Genomic DNA, 14767 nt, shown 5'->3' with positions numbered 1-14767 from the left:
CATTTCCTACCTTCAATATGATATATCAGGGGATCATCAGACACTAAGTTTCATCACTACTCATTCTCCAAAATGGCTATCCCAAAAGTGAGAAATATACTACTACTAAGCCTAGCCCTGTTGGCAACTCTAGGTACTGCAAGTGTGATGGCTCAAACACAGTGTGGATCCAAGACATGTGCCCCTGGCCAGTGTTGCAGCAAATTCGACTTCTGCGGCACAGGGAACGACTATTGCGGTGCAAATTGCAAAGCAGGCCCTTGCACAACAAATGGTGTTTCAGTGGCCAACATTGTGACAGATCAATTTTTCAGTGGGATAAAGAGCAAGGCTGCTGCTCCAACCTGTCCCAACCAGAACTTCTACACTCGTCAAACTTTTCTCAGTGCTCTAAGCTCATACCCTCGTTTCGCCACAACCGGCTCTGTCGATGACTCCAAACGTGAGATTGCAGCTTTCTTTGCTCATGTCACTCATGAGACTGGATGTAAGTTCTTTTTCTCTTCCTTACTTCCTCCTCTTTCTGTGTATTGAAATACTGATAAATTCTCTTTTACTTTGTGAGCAGATTTTTGCTTTAAGGAAGAGACTGGAAACCAAAATGAAAGGTACTGTGATCCGAGTTATAAACAGTATCCATGCAATCCCAATAAGAGATACAATGGGCGTGGTCCACTCCAACTGACATGGAACTACAACTATGGAGGAGCTGGGAAAGCCAACAACTTTGATGGGTTAAATTCCCCTGAAACAGTGACCAACGACCCTCTTATTTCGTTTAAAGTTGCTTTGTGGTACTGGATGGAGAATGTTAGTCCTGTCCTCAGCCAAGGCTTTGGAGCAACCATTCAAAAAGTTAATGGAGATGTTGAATGTGGTGGTAAAAGGCGTGATTTAGTTCAAGCTCGTGTCGACTTGTACCGCAGCTATTGCCAGCAATTCGGTGTTGCTCCTGGAAATAATCTATTCTGCTAGGATCTCCTTGCTAAATAAAGAAGGGAAACTAAAAAAAGCTTCAACATGCTTCAAGTCTTTTAGTATAACTTATTGTTATCTTTGTATTCCTTCCTATGATCAGCTACTAGTACTGGTCACTTCTATCTACCTAAAGAGAGAAATAAAGAGCTTAATTATGTTCTCACTACTCAGAAGTTACTTCTCTCATGATGCTTCAAAATAAACCTTTTTTATGTCAATTTGCAAACTATTTTGTAAAACAATTATAATGAATCTGTTGTGCATTACTTATATTTATATACGCAATGAAGAACAGAAGAATCAATATGTTTGAAGACATGTAAACTCCTCTAACTATCAATTCAACAGTTCCATTATAGAAAGAGTATACTACCAGTTTTAAACCAACTACACGATCAGCAAAACTGAATAAGAGACACATAAATAAAGTATGAAATTTAAAAGGATGAAGTAATTTAATTCTTTCCATGTCAGTAGTCATCACCTCTGGAAATGACCTCGTTGTATGTTCGAAGTGATAAACATAGCTGCCTTTGACACATCACATAGAGGAGGATAAGGCTGCAAAAACAATGACAAAACTCGGCCATATTTTCACATGCATCAAACCCACTTAGCAAACTCAAATAAAAGGAGCAAAGGTGTTGGAAGTACCTGGACTGTAGACCAATTCTTTAGTGCCATAAGATATTTGGTTTCTCCTAGACGGTCATGTGGAAAAGTTCTTGTTAATCGTGGCAAGTAATTGCCTTGCCCTTGGCAACCTCAGGGGAATGTGGCCAACATCAAATTTTTTCATGTAATGGCTACATTTTAGATCTTCTCTGACATGTCCCTTCCCTGAACATGACAAACACATCAATCTAAGGCAGGGAGGAAAAAGAAAAAGAAAGAAAGAAAGAACAGGGGTGTCAATGCAGGAAAACCAAATGCAAGGACCTTTTACCTGTTGATCCAAAAGTTTCAATTGCCAAAAATTCACCTCTCCACCTTTCACAGTAGCAAGGTAGTCATTTCATAGGGATTGTAGATTAAGGGGTGCACATAACAAATTCATATGCACTAACAAAATAGAGCGTCAAACTATAAACAAAGAAGTAGAAAAGTATAAAGGAACATGTTCTTCTAGCTAACAGTTGGTACAACAGAGGATAATATCATTAGATATCATACCTTTGATGCACCTTTCCATTAATTTCAACCTCATAAAGACACCATGCCCTCTTGGATTGCGGCAGCACCAATATCATAAAGACGAAACATCGATTCCAGCCTCCTGCATAATCAATAAATAAACAAAAATTATACTGCATTTTAAGCCAGTTCAATTTTATTTTATTTAATAAAAAAAACAACACTACAATGCACAATACATTGCAACTCAACAAAAATAATCACGTTTAAAAAATCAAAATACACAAGGTTAAAAAACAAGAACAACTAAGTATATAAAGATACAGAATATCCAGAAAGGTGAGAGATAATTAAGATGATCAGAAAGATATACAATACTTGTAAATTAGCATACTGAAAGTGTTAAAACTATCTTCAGTTTTTACAGTAGTTACCATCTTGAATTTTTATATGGACTCCAATAATTAACACTGGGGCATTGGCATCCTATATAGCACTATGCACGACAATATAAGTTGTTCTCTGCAACTTTCTTGGCACCGAGTAACAGTACCTCCATACCAGTATTGGTTGCTTCACGTGAGGGCCTCAAGCAATGGATCAAACATATATTGGGTTGAACGCAAAAGTAAAAGCACAGTCAACAATTAATCTTGTTAATCAAACAACTTGTGTGATTACTCCTGAAAAGGAAAAGACTTCTTAAAGGATAAAACTATACTATGCACAGTGTACACACACATAGCTGGTATCAAATAGGCCAAATCCAATATCATCACTTCATCATATTCATACTGAAGCAGTCTTATCTCCTGCATTTGGAGTCCACTAAGCAGCAATCCTGTCAATGTGAGAGCCATTTGAATATGAGATGATAACACTATTGAAGATTTGCCTCAATTTTACATAGTGGCTGCGGCCTGGATCATGTCTGGCCGCGACTTGCTCCCATGTCTCAACATGTGGTTTTAGATTCCTCGACATTTCTGGGTTTATACCAGAAAATCAGTTTTGACAGGATTTGCTGATGTGACCGATTCTCTTATTAGAACTATATTTACCCATTTTGTTCAAAATGTTTCAGATCGAATCAAAGAGTGCATTTTGTAATAGAGAGAGATTTCTAGAGAGAGATCTCTAGGGTTTGTAACTTTCTTCTAATTGTTCATGATACACAATTGGGGTTTGAGAGTGATTCTTTAGATCTCTGTAAATTATATTGGTGGCTGTAATCTCTTCTATTTTTCATAGTGAATTTCGTCTAGGGCTTTGTCCTGCCTTGGATGTAGGTAGCAAAAGCATCTTGGTTTTGTCTACTGAACCAAGTAAACTTAGTTTTGTGTGTTTATGCTTTTTGTAACGCCCCAACTCCTGGGACCGTTACGGTGTGCCTTGTAAATAGTGCTAAACTCGCTAATCGAGACATTTGGCCAAAATCGTGATCTAAGTATGATTAGCGGTTTAAGGATTAAACATTTTGGTTAAGATATAACGTTTCACTAGAACGTTTAACATATACATTGGGATCCCGAAAATACAATTCAGAGTTTATTACAGAAAATATTTACAACAGGCCGTTCTAAGCGGCAAAACAGGGTTCAACCCTAGTTCCACTTTAAACCTCGACCGTGGCGGTCGAGCAGCCGCATATGTACACGTCATCACCTAAGCCCTCCAACTCAAGGATGGTCTAGCTTCCTCTTGCCTTTACCTGCACCACATAGCACCCGTGAGCCGAAGCCCAGCAAGAAAACATAATGCTTTTCATAAATGTTATCAAATGATTATCATTATAACCACACTGAATATAAAGTTTTCAAACCAATGGGTGCACATCACATGATCCTAGCGGGAGAGTGGCTGTTACATAAGCCACTAGCCTCCAAGCTCTCTTTTCTAGCGGGAGAGTGGCTGTTAGGTAAGCCACTAGCCTCCAAGCTCTGTTTTCTAGCAAGAGAGTGGCTGATAGGTAAGCCACTAGCCTTCAAGCTCTGTTTTCTAGCAAGAGAGTGGCTGATAGGTAAGCCACTAGCCTTCAGGCTCTGTTTTCTAGCAAGAGAGTGGCTGATAGGTAAGCCACTAGCCTTCAGGCTCTGTTTATTCATCGACCCTCAGGGTCGGTCAGGCATTAATGCTCCTTGAGTCATTCAATGCTAGTAATCGATTAGATCTAATCTCTGTTGGCTTGCGTGATTCACGCTAAGGCCGTTCTGACAAGTAAGTCAGCGCTTCCTGACCTGTGTCCAGTAACACTGCCGAGCCTGACAAATAAGTCACAGCCTCACAGCTGATACTAACACTTTTGTCGATTCTGTATTCAGTCCATACACAAGTAAGCAATGCTATCAATATATATCATATGCCAGTTATCCAAGAATAGGGCATTCAGCATGCTTACTAAACAGTTTCTAGCACAGTCATGATCATGCACAAACTCAGAGACTCAAGCTCTGACCAATCTCATATTCATCGTTCATGGCATGCCCTATCACATGTTTCTCGTGCATTACATGCATCACACTAAATTATCCAGCATGCCTCAACAACAGTCATATGCAAATGGGCAAGATTTGCCAAGCATTCATTATGCTAACAATGTTTACATTTAAACATCCAACATGCATCAATCATAGTCATGCATGTCATACTCAATAGCCAATCAAAATGCATCATAATAGCCATGCATGTCATGCTCAATAATCAACCAACATGCATCCATAATAGCCATGCATGTCACATATACACAGGGTGCAGTTTTCTTACCTTTGGTCCAAGCATAGGTTACCAACAAATGAGCCACAAGCACGATCCTGACTCCAAGCCTCTAGTGTTAACCTAGTCACAACCACAAATGGTGACCCAATGAGTTCAAGTTCCAAAACCAACCCTTGAACTAAAACTTAGCCTCCAAGACATCAATCCTCACTAATCCGGGTAGTAGGAATGATCCCGAGGCCTAAAACCATGTTCCCGGGGTCAAAACACCCAAACGGGCTCAAAAGCCTGCCTGAGCCGCGGCCCTGGCACCCTGAGCCGTGGCCCCCAGCTCCACCAGAAGCAAGCGCCGCGGCGCCCAACCCAAGGGCCGCGGCGCCCAGCAAGACAGAAAAGGCACCTGCTTCATCGAGCAAGGGCCGCGACGCCCAAGAACAGGGCCGCGGCCCAACTTCGGAGCAGCCAATTTTCCCTTCGTTTTAACCTTTTAAAACCTCCCAAGAACATGTCTAAACATTCCCAAATCATCAAATCAAAGTTCCCAAACTCCCCAATGGTCTAAAACCACCAAAACCCAAGGTTCAAACCGACCAAAAACTCAACAATTAACAAAGTCCAATTCTAAGCTTCAAAACTTTAAAAACTTAAAACTTCAAACTTAGATTACCTTCGATTGAGTTGTTTCTCGTCAAATCCTTCGGTTAAGAAGCTTTTAATTTTTCCTAGGATCGCTATGCCTCGACCCTCGCTTGATTCCGACTCCTAGAACTCAAGATTTCCTCAAAAAGGCTCAAACGGTAAAACAGACTGTTTTGAGAGAGAACGGGAAGTTTCTAACATATGTTCTTATCTGTCAAGCTACTTCAAGCTTAAGTAACCTTAAATAAAACCTTGTGCTCGGGGTCCCGAAAACACCCCCGGGGACACTATAGTCAAAACTTCCAGAATTTCACCCTGATCTCAAATATTCCCAATCTATCACCAAATAACATTTCTATTACCCCAAAATTGACCCCGTTATGACAAAACCGCTAATCCATTATATATGACCGTCTCATGTCGAATAGCTCGAATATATCTCCATAATAATGAAATCTCATTCACATATTACAATATGCACCCAATTTACAAATATGCCCTCAACAGGCCAAATTACCAAAATGCCCTTATCATTTTAAATACTCCCATACACATGCATTTATCATCATATAATAATATAATTCACATTAACATGCATATATTCATTTTATAACATATTAAATCAATTATGGCCATCTCGGCCTCATAATCAAGGTCCTAAACCTTATTAGGAAATTTGGGGCATTACACTTTTGTTTTGGTTTATTGTGTTCATCTTTCATCTATTGTCATTAGGTTTAATCCTAACATACTAGTATCAGAACCGGGTTGGTGTAATCGGCTAGAAGATTGAAGTTCTTGGTGTCAAAAGATGGGTTCTACTAGAAGAAATTTTTGTTGAAGACTTCCTGGCCAGAAGCTCCTTCAATCATGTCATCCTCTAAATTTGAAGTAGAAAAATGGCAAGAAATAGGCGACAAAAGATGATGGTGCATTTGGGAAATATCGAGTTGGATGATTCTCTTAAAGGTGAGTCCAAGATGCGGGATTCAATTAAGAATAAGGCTTAGATTCTCAAGAAGGCAAGGAACACAATCATTCTGAGTTTGAGCGATTCAGTTCTAAGAAAGGTAATTATTGCGGAAGAAGAAGAAGTTTATTTATCTAAAATATTATGATTACAACTTAGACTAAATGACGACATATATATAGCCATAGTGCAAACAACTAACCGACGGAAAAAGGCACAAACTAACAAATAGACAACTAGATAAATAACTAAATAATAGAATAATCTAATAGCCTCTCCTCAAGATGGACTATGGATGTCATGAACAATCATCTTGGAAATGTGAGAACGCAAAATTGTTGAAGGCATGGCTTTAGTAAATGCATCTACGAGCTGGTTGTTGCTGCTGACTGGGATAATAAGGCGAATGGAGCCAGATTTGATCTTATCCCAAATGAAATGTTAGTCAAGTTCAATGTGTATTGTGCGCTCGTGAAAGGTGGGGTTGTTGGCAATGTGTATAGCAGCGGTGTTGTCACAGTAAATGAATGCTGATTTCAATTGCGGAATCTGAAAGTCTTTGAGAAGATATTGCAGCCATGTCTGTAATGACCCAAAATCACTAATAAGGCTTAAGGGCTTAAATTATAATGCCGGGAGGGCATAATTGGTTTATGTGTGATTTTAATGATTAAATGCATGATTTTGTGGCATGCATGATTATATGATTATATGGATATGTGAAATGCATGTTTCTGAGTATTAAATATGCATGTGGGCCCTGTTTAGCTTATAAGAGCATATTTGTAATTTTGGCCCGTTGAGGACATTAATGTGATTATATGTGATAAATTTTTGATACCACATTATTATGTGGATATAGTTGCAGTATATGGCTCGAGATGGTCCTAGTGAGCAGGTTGGCGAAATAGTCACGTTGGGGATTTATACCCGGCTCGAGGGAGCCTAGGGGTATTTTTGGGAATTTAGAAAATATATTGGGGATTATTAGACGTTGGATAAATAATTGGAAGACGGGATTGATCGGTAAATGTTAGGAACACTTGAGGAATTAGCGGGAATTGGGAGCAAAGGACCATTATACCCTTAGATTGATTAATGGATTAAGTGTTATGTGAGAGGGGAAATTGGTCTTTTCTATTAAGGGATATGGTTAGATTTACTTAGGATTAAAACAGAAGGAAGTAGAAGCTCCTTGCCCCTTCTCTCTCATGCACTCCTCTCTCTCACTCTCTCAATTTGTTCAAAAGTTAGGAAGGAAAGTGTAATGCCCCGAATTCTCCGATGATGTTTAATGGCGGGATTAGTAGGCTGGGAGGGCCATATTTGTTTAATTATGCCATTAAATGATATTATGCATGGATATGTGAATTATATTATAATATGATGTTAAATGCATGCATGTGGGTCCACGTTTTAATTACAGGGGTGTGATGGTAATTTGGCCTGTTGAGGGTATAATTGTATGCATGTCGATGATATGTGATGAGACCACATTATAATGTGGGTTGGTTCAAGCTATTCAACATGAGACGATCTTGGAATATTGGTTAGCGGTTTAGTCACAATAGGTTTAAGACCGGGGCTTGGGTTGAGTCTGGGGTGATTTTAATGATTAGAGCGTTACCAGGTATTAAAGGGTAACGGGATGTGAATCATTGGTGTTTGAGATTATTGAGAATAGCGGGAATTGGAGAGCGTTAATTATGATTAACGAGATAAGAGGAAAGTACCAAATATGCCCATGGGAGCCTTTAGAAACTATTATTTGACCTAGGGGTAAAATGGACATTTCACCCCTAGGATAGATATATTCAGTGTTGGCTGAAAGAAGATAGTAAAAACAGAGCAAGATTTTGAGTTCTCCCATACCTTCTTCTCTTCACCTTTCTTTGTGATTTTTGAACCAATCTTGAGGATTCTAGCTTGGGAAGCAAGCCTTGGGAGTTTGGGAGTGTGTTTCATCATTGAAGAGCATCATAAGCTGAGCTTTGGGTAAGTTTCTAACCATGGAATTCTCTGGTTTTCCCTGTTTTGGCTTTGTTTTGCAGCTGAGATTTCTAGGGTGAATTCTTGGTTTTGTTGGGAGTTTTGGATAGGGTTCCTATGCTTGTGATGTTTGGGATGTGATAGGATGGTTTTTGGGTTCATTTGGCATTAAGAATGGTATTTGGAAGCTTGGGAATCAGGTTGGAATCGAAGGAAATGAAGAAGGTCAGTTCAGGGGAGTTTGGGTCTAGAGGTAGCGCTATAGCGCCCACTCTAGGGCACTAAAACGCTCCTCAGGAGGCTTTTTGGCATGTTGGTGGTTCTGAGTATAGCACTGGGGCTCTAGGGGTTGAGCGCTGTAGCGCTACCTTGTTCCTTCTAAGTCCCGTTTTGAGTGTTTTTAAGGGTTTTTGACTTGGGGTTTCAATCCTTAAGGTCCGGGATCAAATCAACTCACCGTGTGGGCATGTTTCGAGGTCCCGAGAGTGGTGCTTAGGTTAAGACCCTATCTATGTTGATTCTCATTAATGGAGGTTATAATTGGTTGTGATTAGGTAACCGCTAAGGAGCTAAAAGATCAATCGTTCTCAGGGGTCGTCCTTACTGTACTTCTTGCTCGAACCTGAGGTAAGAGAACTGCACCCTGTGTATATGTGACATGCGAGTTTGGTATTGAGGCATGTTTATTGATAAATGTGGACATGGATTACATATTAAATGCTAGTGAATATTGATTATCTGTGTATGGCACTGACTAGTCAGGGACACTGACCTAAGAGTCAGAAACGGCATAAGCGTCCTGAACGCAGGGCCGAATGAAGATCAGATCTAATCGATATCGGTGTTGAATGGCTCTAAGGCATTAACACTGGGCCGACCCTAAGGTCGATGAACTTATAAGCGCTTGGCTAGTCTAAGACTAGTTACTCAGAGTCAGGGCATGTGGCCCAGGTGACTGTTGTCACGTGGCTAGGGAACGATGTTCCAGGGTTATGACTCTATGGTCATGAGGAAGGTTATGTTAGTGACTATTCACCATACACCTATCCTGTTCAAACTTATGAGAGAATCACTTATCAGTTGAGCCCGAGTGACCCTATCGTCCCATGGCTTGAGGGGGCTGTACCCATTATTGTGACTTTTGTGACTGTCACCTATTTGCTTTGGAATGATAGTCTTGGATGATTATTACGATCATTGTTGATATTATATGATGCTATATTATGCTTTCTTGCTGGGCCTTGGCTCATGGGTGCTATGTGGTGCAGGTAAAGGGAAGGAAAAACTCACCCATCTATGAGTGGAGAGCTTAGGTGGTGATGTGTACATATGCGGCCGCTTGACCACCACGGCTAAGGTGTTCTCAGAGGAACTAGGGGGTTTACCCAATTTTTGCCGCTTAGGTCGGCGAAACTGTAAATTTGAACAGTAATGACTATTTTGTACTGAGAACAACTTGTAAATGTTTTGATTAGCTTTGCAGAGCAGTTTGTAATGAAAATATCCATTCCCTTCTTATTAGTTTTTCATCTTAACCTGTTAATTACACTTAGAGCATGTTTTTGACCAAATGACTCGGGTAGCGGGTCAAATTTCTGGCCCACCGTAACTGTTCTGGGGTAACCAGGGCGTTACATAAAGGAAGGGCCAAAGCTAGGCTTGGGCTGGGGATTTTTGAAGGAAAACAGAACGAAATTGGAGAGGATTCAAGCTAGAATTGGATATGGAAAACAGAGGAAAAATTCTAGGAATTGAAGCTGGAATTGGTATGGTTTCAACCATAGTTGAGGTAAGGTTTCCATTGTGGTAGAATTATGTAAATATCTTGTATTTATTTGGTACCAATCCTTTAGGGAAACCGAATTATCTTATTTCCTAATATATTGTATATTCCTGATTTTTAGGAGATTAGTTGACCTAGGTTAATTGTATAGCTTAGCCTATAGTTTTCTGTTGTAATCTGCCTATTAATAGGCAATTCTCTTTGATGAATAATATAACGATTATTCAAAAATCTACATGGTATCAGAGCAGGGGTGGTTTTATTCGTGATTTTTTTTTAGCCCTAATCGCAATTTTTTTTCTTCTCTTTCTTTTTTGCCCTAATCGCACCAGCCTCTCTCACTCATTCTTTCTTTAAATTGTACCAGACCTTCTCCTCTGTTCACCTTTTCACGCATCACTTTCACCATGGCTATTGAAAAAGAAAGCCTAACCTCAGATGCATCCTCCTATCCATCAACCCTATCTAATCCACATGCATCAATCGGTTCTTCATGTCACAGTAAAGACGTTGTTTCTCTGGTCACCAGCCACAAGTTCAATGACCATAATTATCTTCAATGGTCACAGTCAGTAATGATGTATATCAGTGGAAAGAAGGAGGAATGTCTCACAGGGGAGAATGAGACTCCAAAATCAGACGATCCAAAGTATAAAACTTGGAAAACAGATAATCACATGATCAAATCTTGGCTGGTTAGTTTAATGAATAATGATATAGGAGAAAACTTTCTTTTATATTCGACAGCCAAGGAACTTTGGGATGCTGTTTGTAATGCCCTGAAATCCTTAATGCGGTTTAATGGCTGGATTAGTAGGTCGGGAGGGCCATAATTGTTTTATTATGCCATTAAATGATTATATGCATGGATATGTGAATTATATTATAATATGATGTTAAGTGCATGCATGTGGGTCCACATTTCTTTACAGGGGTGTTTTGGTAATTTGGCCCGTTGAGGGCGTAATTGTATATTTGTATGCATGTCGGTGACCTATTGTTGAGACCACATTATAATGTGGATTTGTTCGAGCTATTCGGCATGAGACGATCTTGAGTGCAAATTAGCGGTTTAGTCATAACTGGATTAAGTTCGGGGCTCGGGGTGATTTTAATGATTAGAGTGTTGTTGGGAATTAAAGGGTAACATGATATGAATTATTGGTATTTGAGAATATCGAGAATAGCGGGAATTGGAGGGTGTTAATTATGATTAACAAAATAGGTGAAAAAGGTCAAATTTTCCCTTGAGAGTCTTTAGAAACCTTTATTTGACCTAGGGGTATTTTAGTATTTTCACCCCTAGGATAGAATTAAGCCATGAAGGCTGTGGAAGTTTAAAGAAAAACTGAGCATCAATTACACTTCTCCCGTACCTGTTTTCTCTCATTTTCTTCTTGGAACACACTCATTTTCTTCTTGGGAAATAAGTCTTGAGAGCTTGGGAGTGTGTTCCACCATTAAAGAGCATCATAACCTGAGCTTGAGGTAAGATTCTAGCCATTAAATCTTTGGTTTGCTCTGTTTTTGTTATGTATTTCAGTTGAGATTTCTAGATTGGTTGATTGGTTTTGTTGGGAGTTTTTGGCTAGGGTTCTTGTGGTTGTGATGCTTAGGACTTGTGGGGATGGTTTTTGGGTTCATTTGGCACTTAATTTGATGTTTGGAAGCATTGGAATCAGGTTGGGCATGGAGAAGTCGAAGGGAGAAGGTTTAGGCGCAAAACTGGCTGGGTGTAGCGCTATAGTGCCCACAAGGGAGCACTACAGCGCTACCCAGGGTTTGGTTTTGGGCGTTTTGGTTTTGAGATGAGCGTTGGGGGGCTAGTGAGTAGCGCTGGGGTGCTACTCTGTTCCTTCAGAATCTCGTTTGAGTGTTTTTAAGGGTTTTTGGCTCGGGGTTTCAATCCTTAAGGCCCGGGATCGAATTTACTCACTGTGTGGGTACGTTTCGGGGTCCCAAGAGTGGGGTTTAGGTCAAGACCCGTTCATTGTTGATTTTCATTAATGGAGGTTATATTTGGTTATGACTAGGTGACTGCTGAAGGACTTAAAGTCATATCGTTCTCAAGGGTCGTTCCTTCATTCATTCTCGCTCGACCCAGATGTAAGAAAACTGCACCCTATATATATGACATGCATGGCTATTGTCGAGGCATGTTGAGTGTTTAAATGTGGACATGGATTGCATATTAAATTCTAGCAGAAGTTGTTTACTTGTATATGGTACTGACTATTCAGAATCGACATTGGTCGCGTATTACTGACCTAAGAGTCAGGAACGGCATAAGCGATGAGAACGCAGAGCCGAAAAAAGATTAGATTTAATCGATATCAGCGTTGAATGACTCTAGGAGCATTAATGTTGGACCGACCCTAAGGTCGATGAAAATTATAAGCACTTGACTAGTCTAAGACTAGTTACTCAGAGCCAGGGCCAAAGGCCTAGGTGACTGCTTGTCATGTGGCTAGGGAGTGGAATCCCATGGTTGTGACTCTATGGTCATGCGGTAGGTTATATTGGTGACTAGTTCATCGAGCACCTATCTTGATAAGCTAGTGAAAGGATCACTTATTTGTAAAGCCCAGGTGACCCTATCGTCACAAGACTGATGGGAACGGAACCCACTTTAGTGACTTTTCCAACTATCACTCCTCTATTTTGGACTGAAAGTCCTGAATGATTATTATGATCATTGTTGATATTATATTCATGCGTTATTGTGTTTTCTTGCTGGGCTTTGGCTCATGGGTGCTATGTGGTGCAGGTAAAGGGAAAGAAAAACTCAACCAGCCTTGAGTGGATAGCTTAGGTGGTGTTGTGTACATATGTGGTCGCTTGACCACCACAGCCAATGAGCTCTCAGAGGAACTAGAAGGTTTACCCTATTTTTGCCGCTTAGGTCGGCGGGTTGCAAATTTAAACTGTAATGACCATTTTGAGTTGTGAATAACTTGTAAATGTTTTGATGGGCCCATGAACAGTTTTAGGTTTTAAATAAAATATATCATTTCCTTTTGATTGGTTTTCCACCTTTCCCTATTAATAACACCTAGAAGCAGGTTTTTAACCAAAGAACTCAGGTAGCGAGTTAAATTCACGGTTCAACGTTCACAGTAACTGTCCTGGGGTAACCAGGGCGTTACAACTTGGTATCAGAGTGTGCCAAGGTTAGGGATCCTGTAGACTGGCTGGGCATGTACACTCACCGCTGATGACAAACTCGACTCATGGTTTGGTAACTATTTATGTAGTTATATGTATAACTACTTAAATATAATATATATGCTTTACTTGTACACATGAGACACCATGTTAAACCTGTGCCCTGAATAGTGCATCTTCAGCAACCGTGTGCTAAATAGTACTGAAATTGTTGGAACATACTTATTAGTATTGTTGATTGTGAATTATTATGTGATACATGCTAAGTGCTAAATGCTATAATCATGTATCTATTTGTATATATGTATGACTGTGGAATATGATAATTATCTGCTTGTTCTTGGACCGTAAGGCGGCAAGAGGTTTAGTTATTACTACCTGACTGGCCGTATTGACTATTGTTTCAGCAAGGTTTAAGTTGATAAGAATGAATCCAGGATAGACAGATACATCAGTTGGCCAGAGTGATCAAGGCTAGAATAATAATAATCAGGGTCAAGAGAATGACCAGGGACAGATTCCACAGCCAGTTCCTGCAAACTAACAGCAGTTATTTAACGATCTGCAGGCTACAGTGTTGAGGCAGGGAGAAGAACTCCACCTCCTGAGACAATAGCAAGCTCCTGCAGTAGCCAGTGTATCTGAAGCACCTCCTGCATCAGTGCTAGCAGCTGAGAAGCTACCTGAGGTTGGTAATAAATGGGAGCCTATCTATGAAAGGTTCAGAAAGCAGCAACCTCCAGTTTTTGAAGGCAGTGCAGATCCTGCCAAAGCTGAGCAGTGGATGAGTATGATTACCACCATCTTGGACTTCATGACGAGGGTGGCTTGTGCCACTTATATGTTTCGGGAGGATGCCCGAATTTGGTGGGAGGTTATTACCCAGACCAAAAATGTTAATGCCTTGAGTTGGGAAGAGTTTCAGACTCTGTTCAACGAGAAATATTATAATGATGCTATCGGGGTGGCAAAGGCTAAGGAGTTCATCAGGTTACTTCAAGGAAGTTTTTCAGTGACAGAGTATGCCCTGAAGTTTGATCGTTTGGCAAAATTTTCCATGGAGCTGGTGCCCACTGATGGGACCAGGAGGGAGAGATTTCTCCAGGGGCTACAACCTAGATTAGCCCGTGATGTTCGTATTACCACTGTGGCTGGGGTTACTACCTATGCACAAGTGGTTGAGAAGGCACTCACAGCTGAGAGTGTAGAGAACAAGATCTGGCGAGATAGTGCAGCCAGAAAGGAGCTCAGGAGGACAGGTCCTCCATTTGTGGGTTTTGCTAAGGGTGGAGGCCCCAGTGAGCAGAAGAGGAAGGTTCCTGACACCTTCCCAGTTCCAGACCCCGAAATCCCTAATGCGGTTTAATGGCTGGATTAGTAGGCCGGGAGGGCCA

At 40.5% G+C, this 14767-nt stretch overlaps 1 protein-coding gene across 1 annotated transcript; it reads left to right on the top strand.

Moving 5' to 3' along the window:
• Positions 1-1144, top strand: LOC133796536 (endochitinase EP3-like). The gene is made up of 2 exons (XM_062234090.1): positions 1-487; positions 569-1144. The coding sequence occupies exons 1-2, from the start codon at positions 73-75 to the stop codon at positions 973-975; spliced, it is 822 nt and encodes a 273-aa protein (XP_062090074.1). The 5' UTR covers positions 1-72; the 3' UTR covers positions 976-1144.
• Positions 1145-14767: the final 13623 nt, after the last annotated feature.

This window comes from Humulus lupulus, chromosome 8, assembly GCF_963169125.1.
Source record: "Humulus lupulus chromosome 8, drHumLupu1.1, whole genome shotgun sequence".
NCBI classification, from domain to species: Eukaryota; Viridiplantae; Streptophyta; class Magnoliopsida; order Rosales; family Cannabaceae; genus Humulus; species Humulus lupulus.
This window is presented reverse-complemented; position numbering and strand designations above follow the sequence as displayed.

What these genes read in the sequence shown, in the direction of transcription:
- LOC133796536 (XM_062234090.1), top strand. Translation starts at nt 73, where the DNA reads ATGGCTATCCCAAAAGTGAGAAATATACTACTACTAAGCCTAGCCCTG. An exon ending in TGTCACTCATGAGACTGGAT is followed by an intron (nt 488 to 568) that starts GTAAGTTCTTTT and finishes CTTTGTGAGCAG; the next exon opens with ATTTTTGCTTTAAGGAAGAG.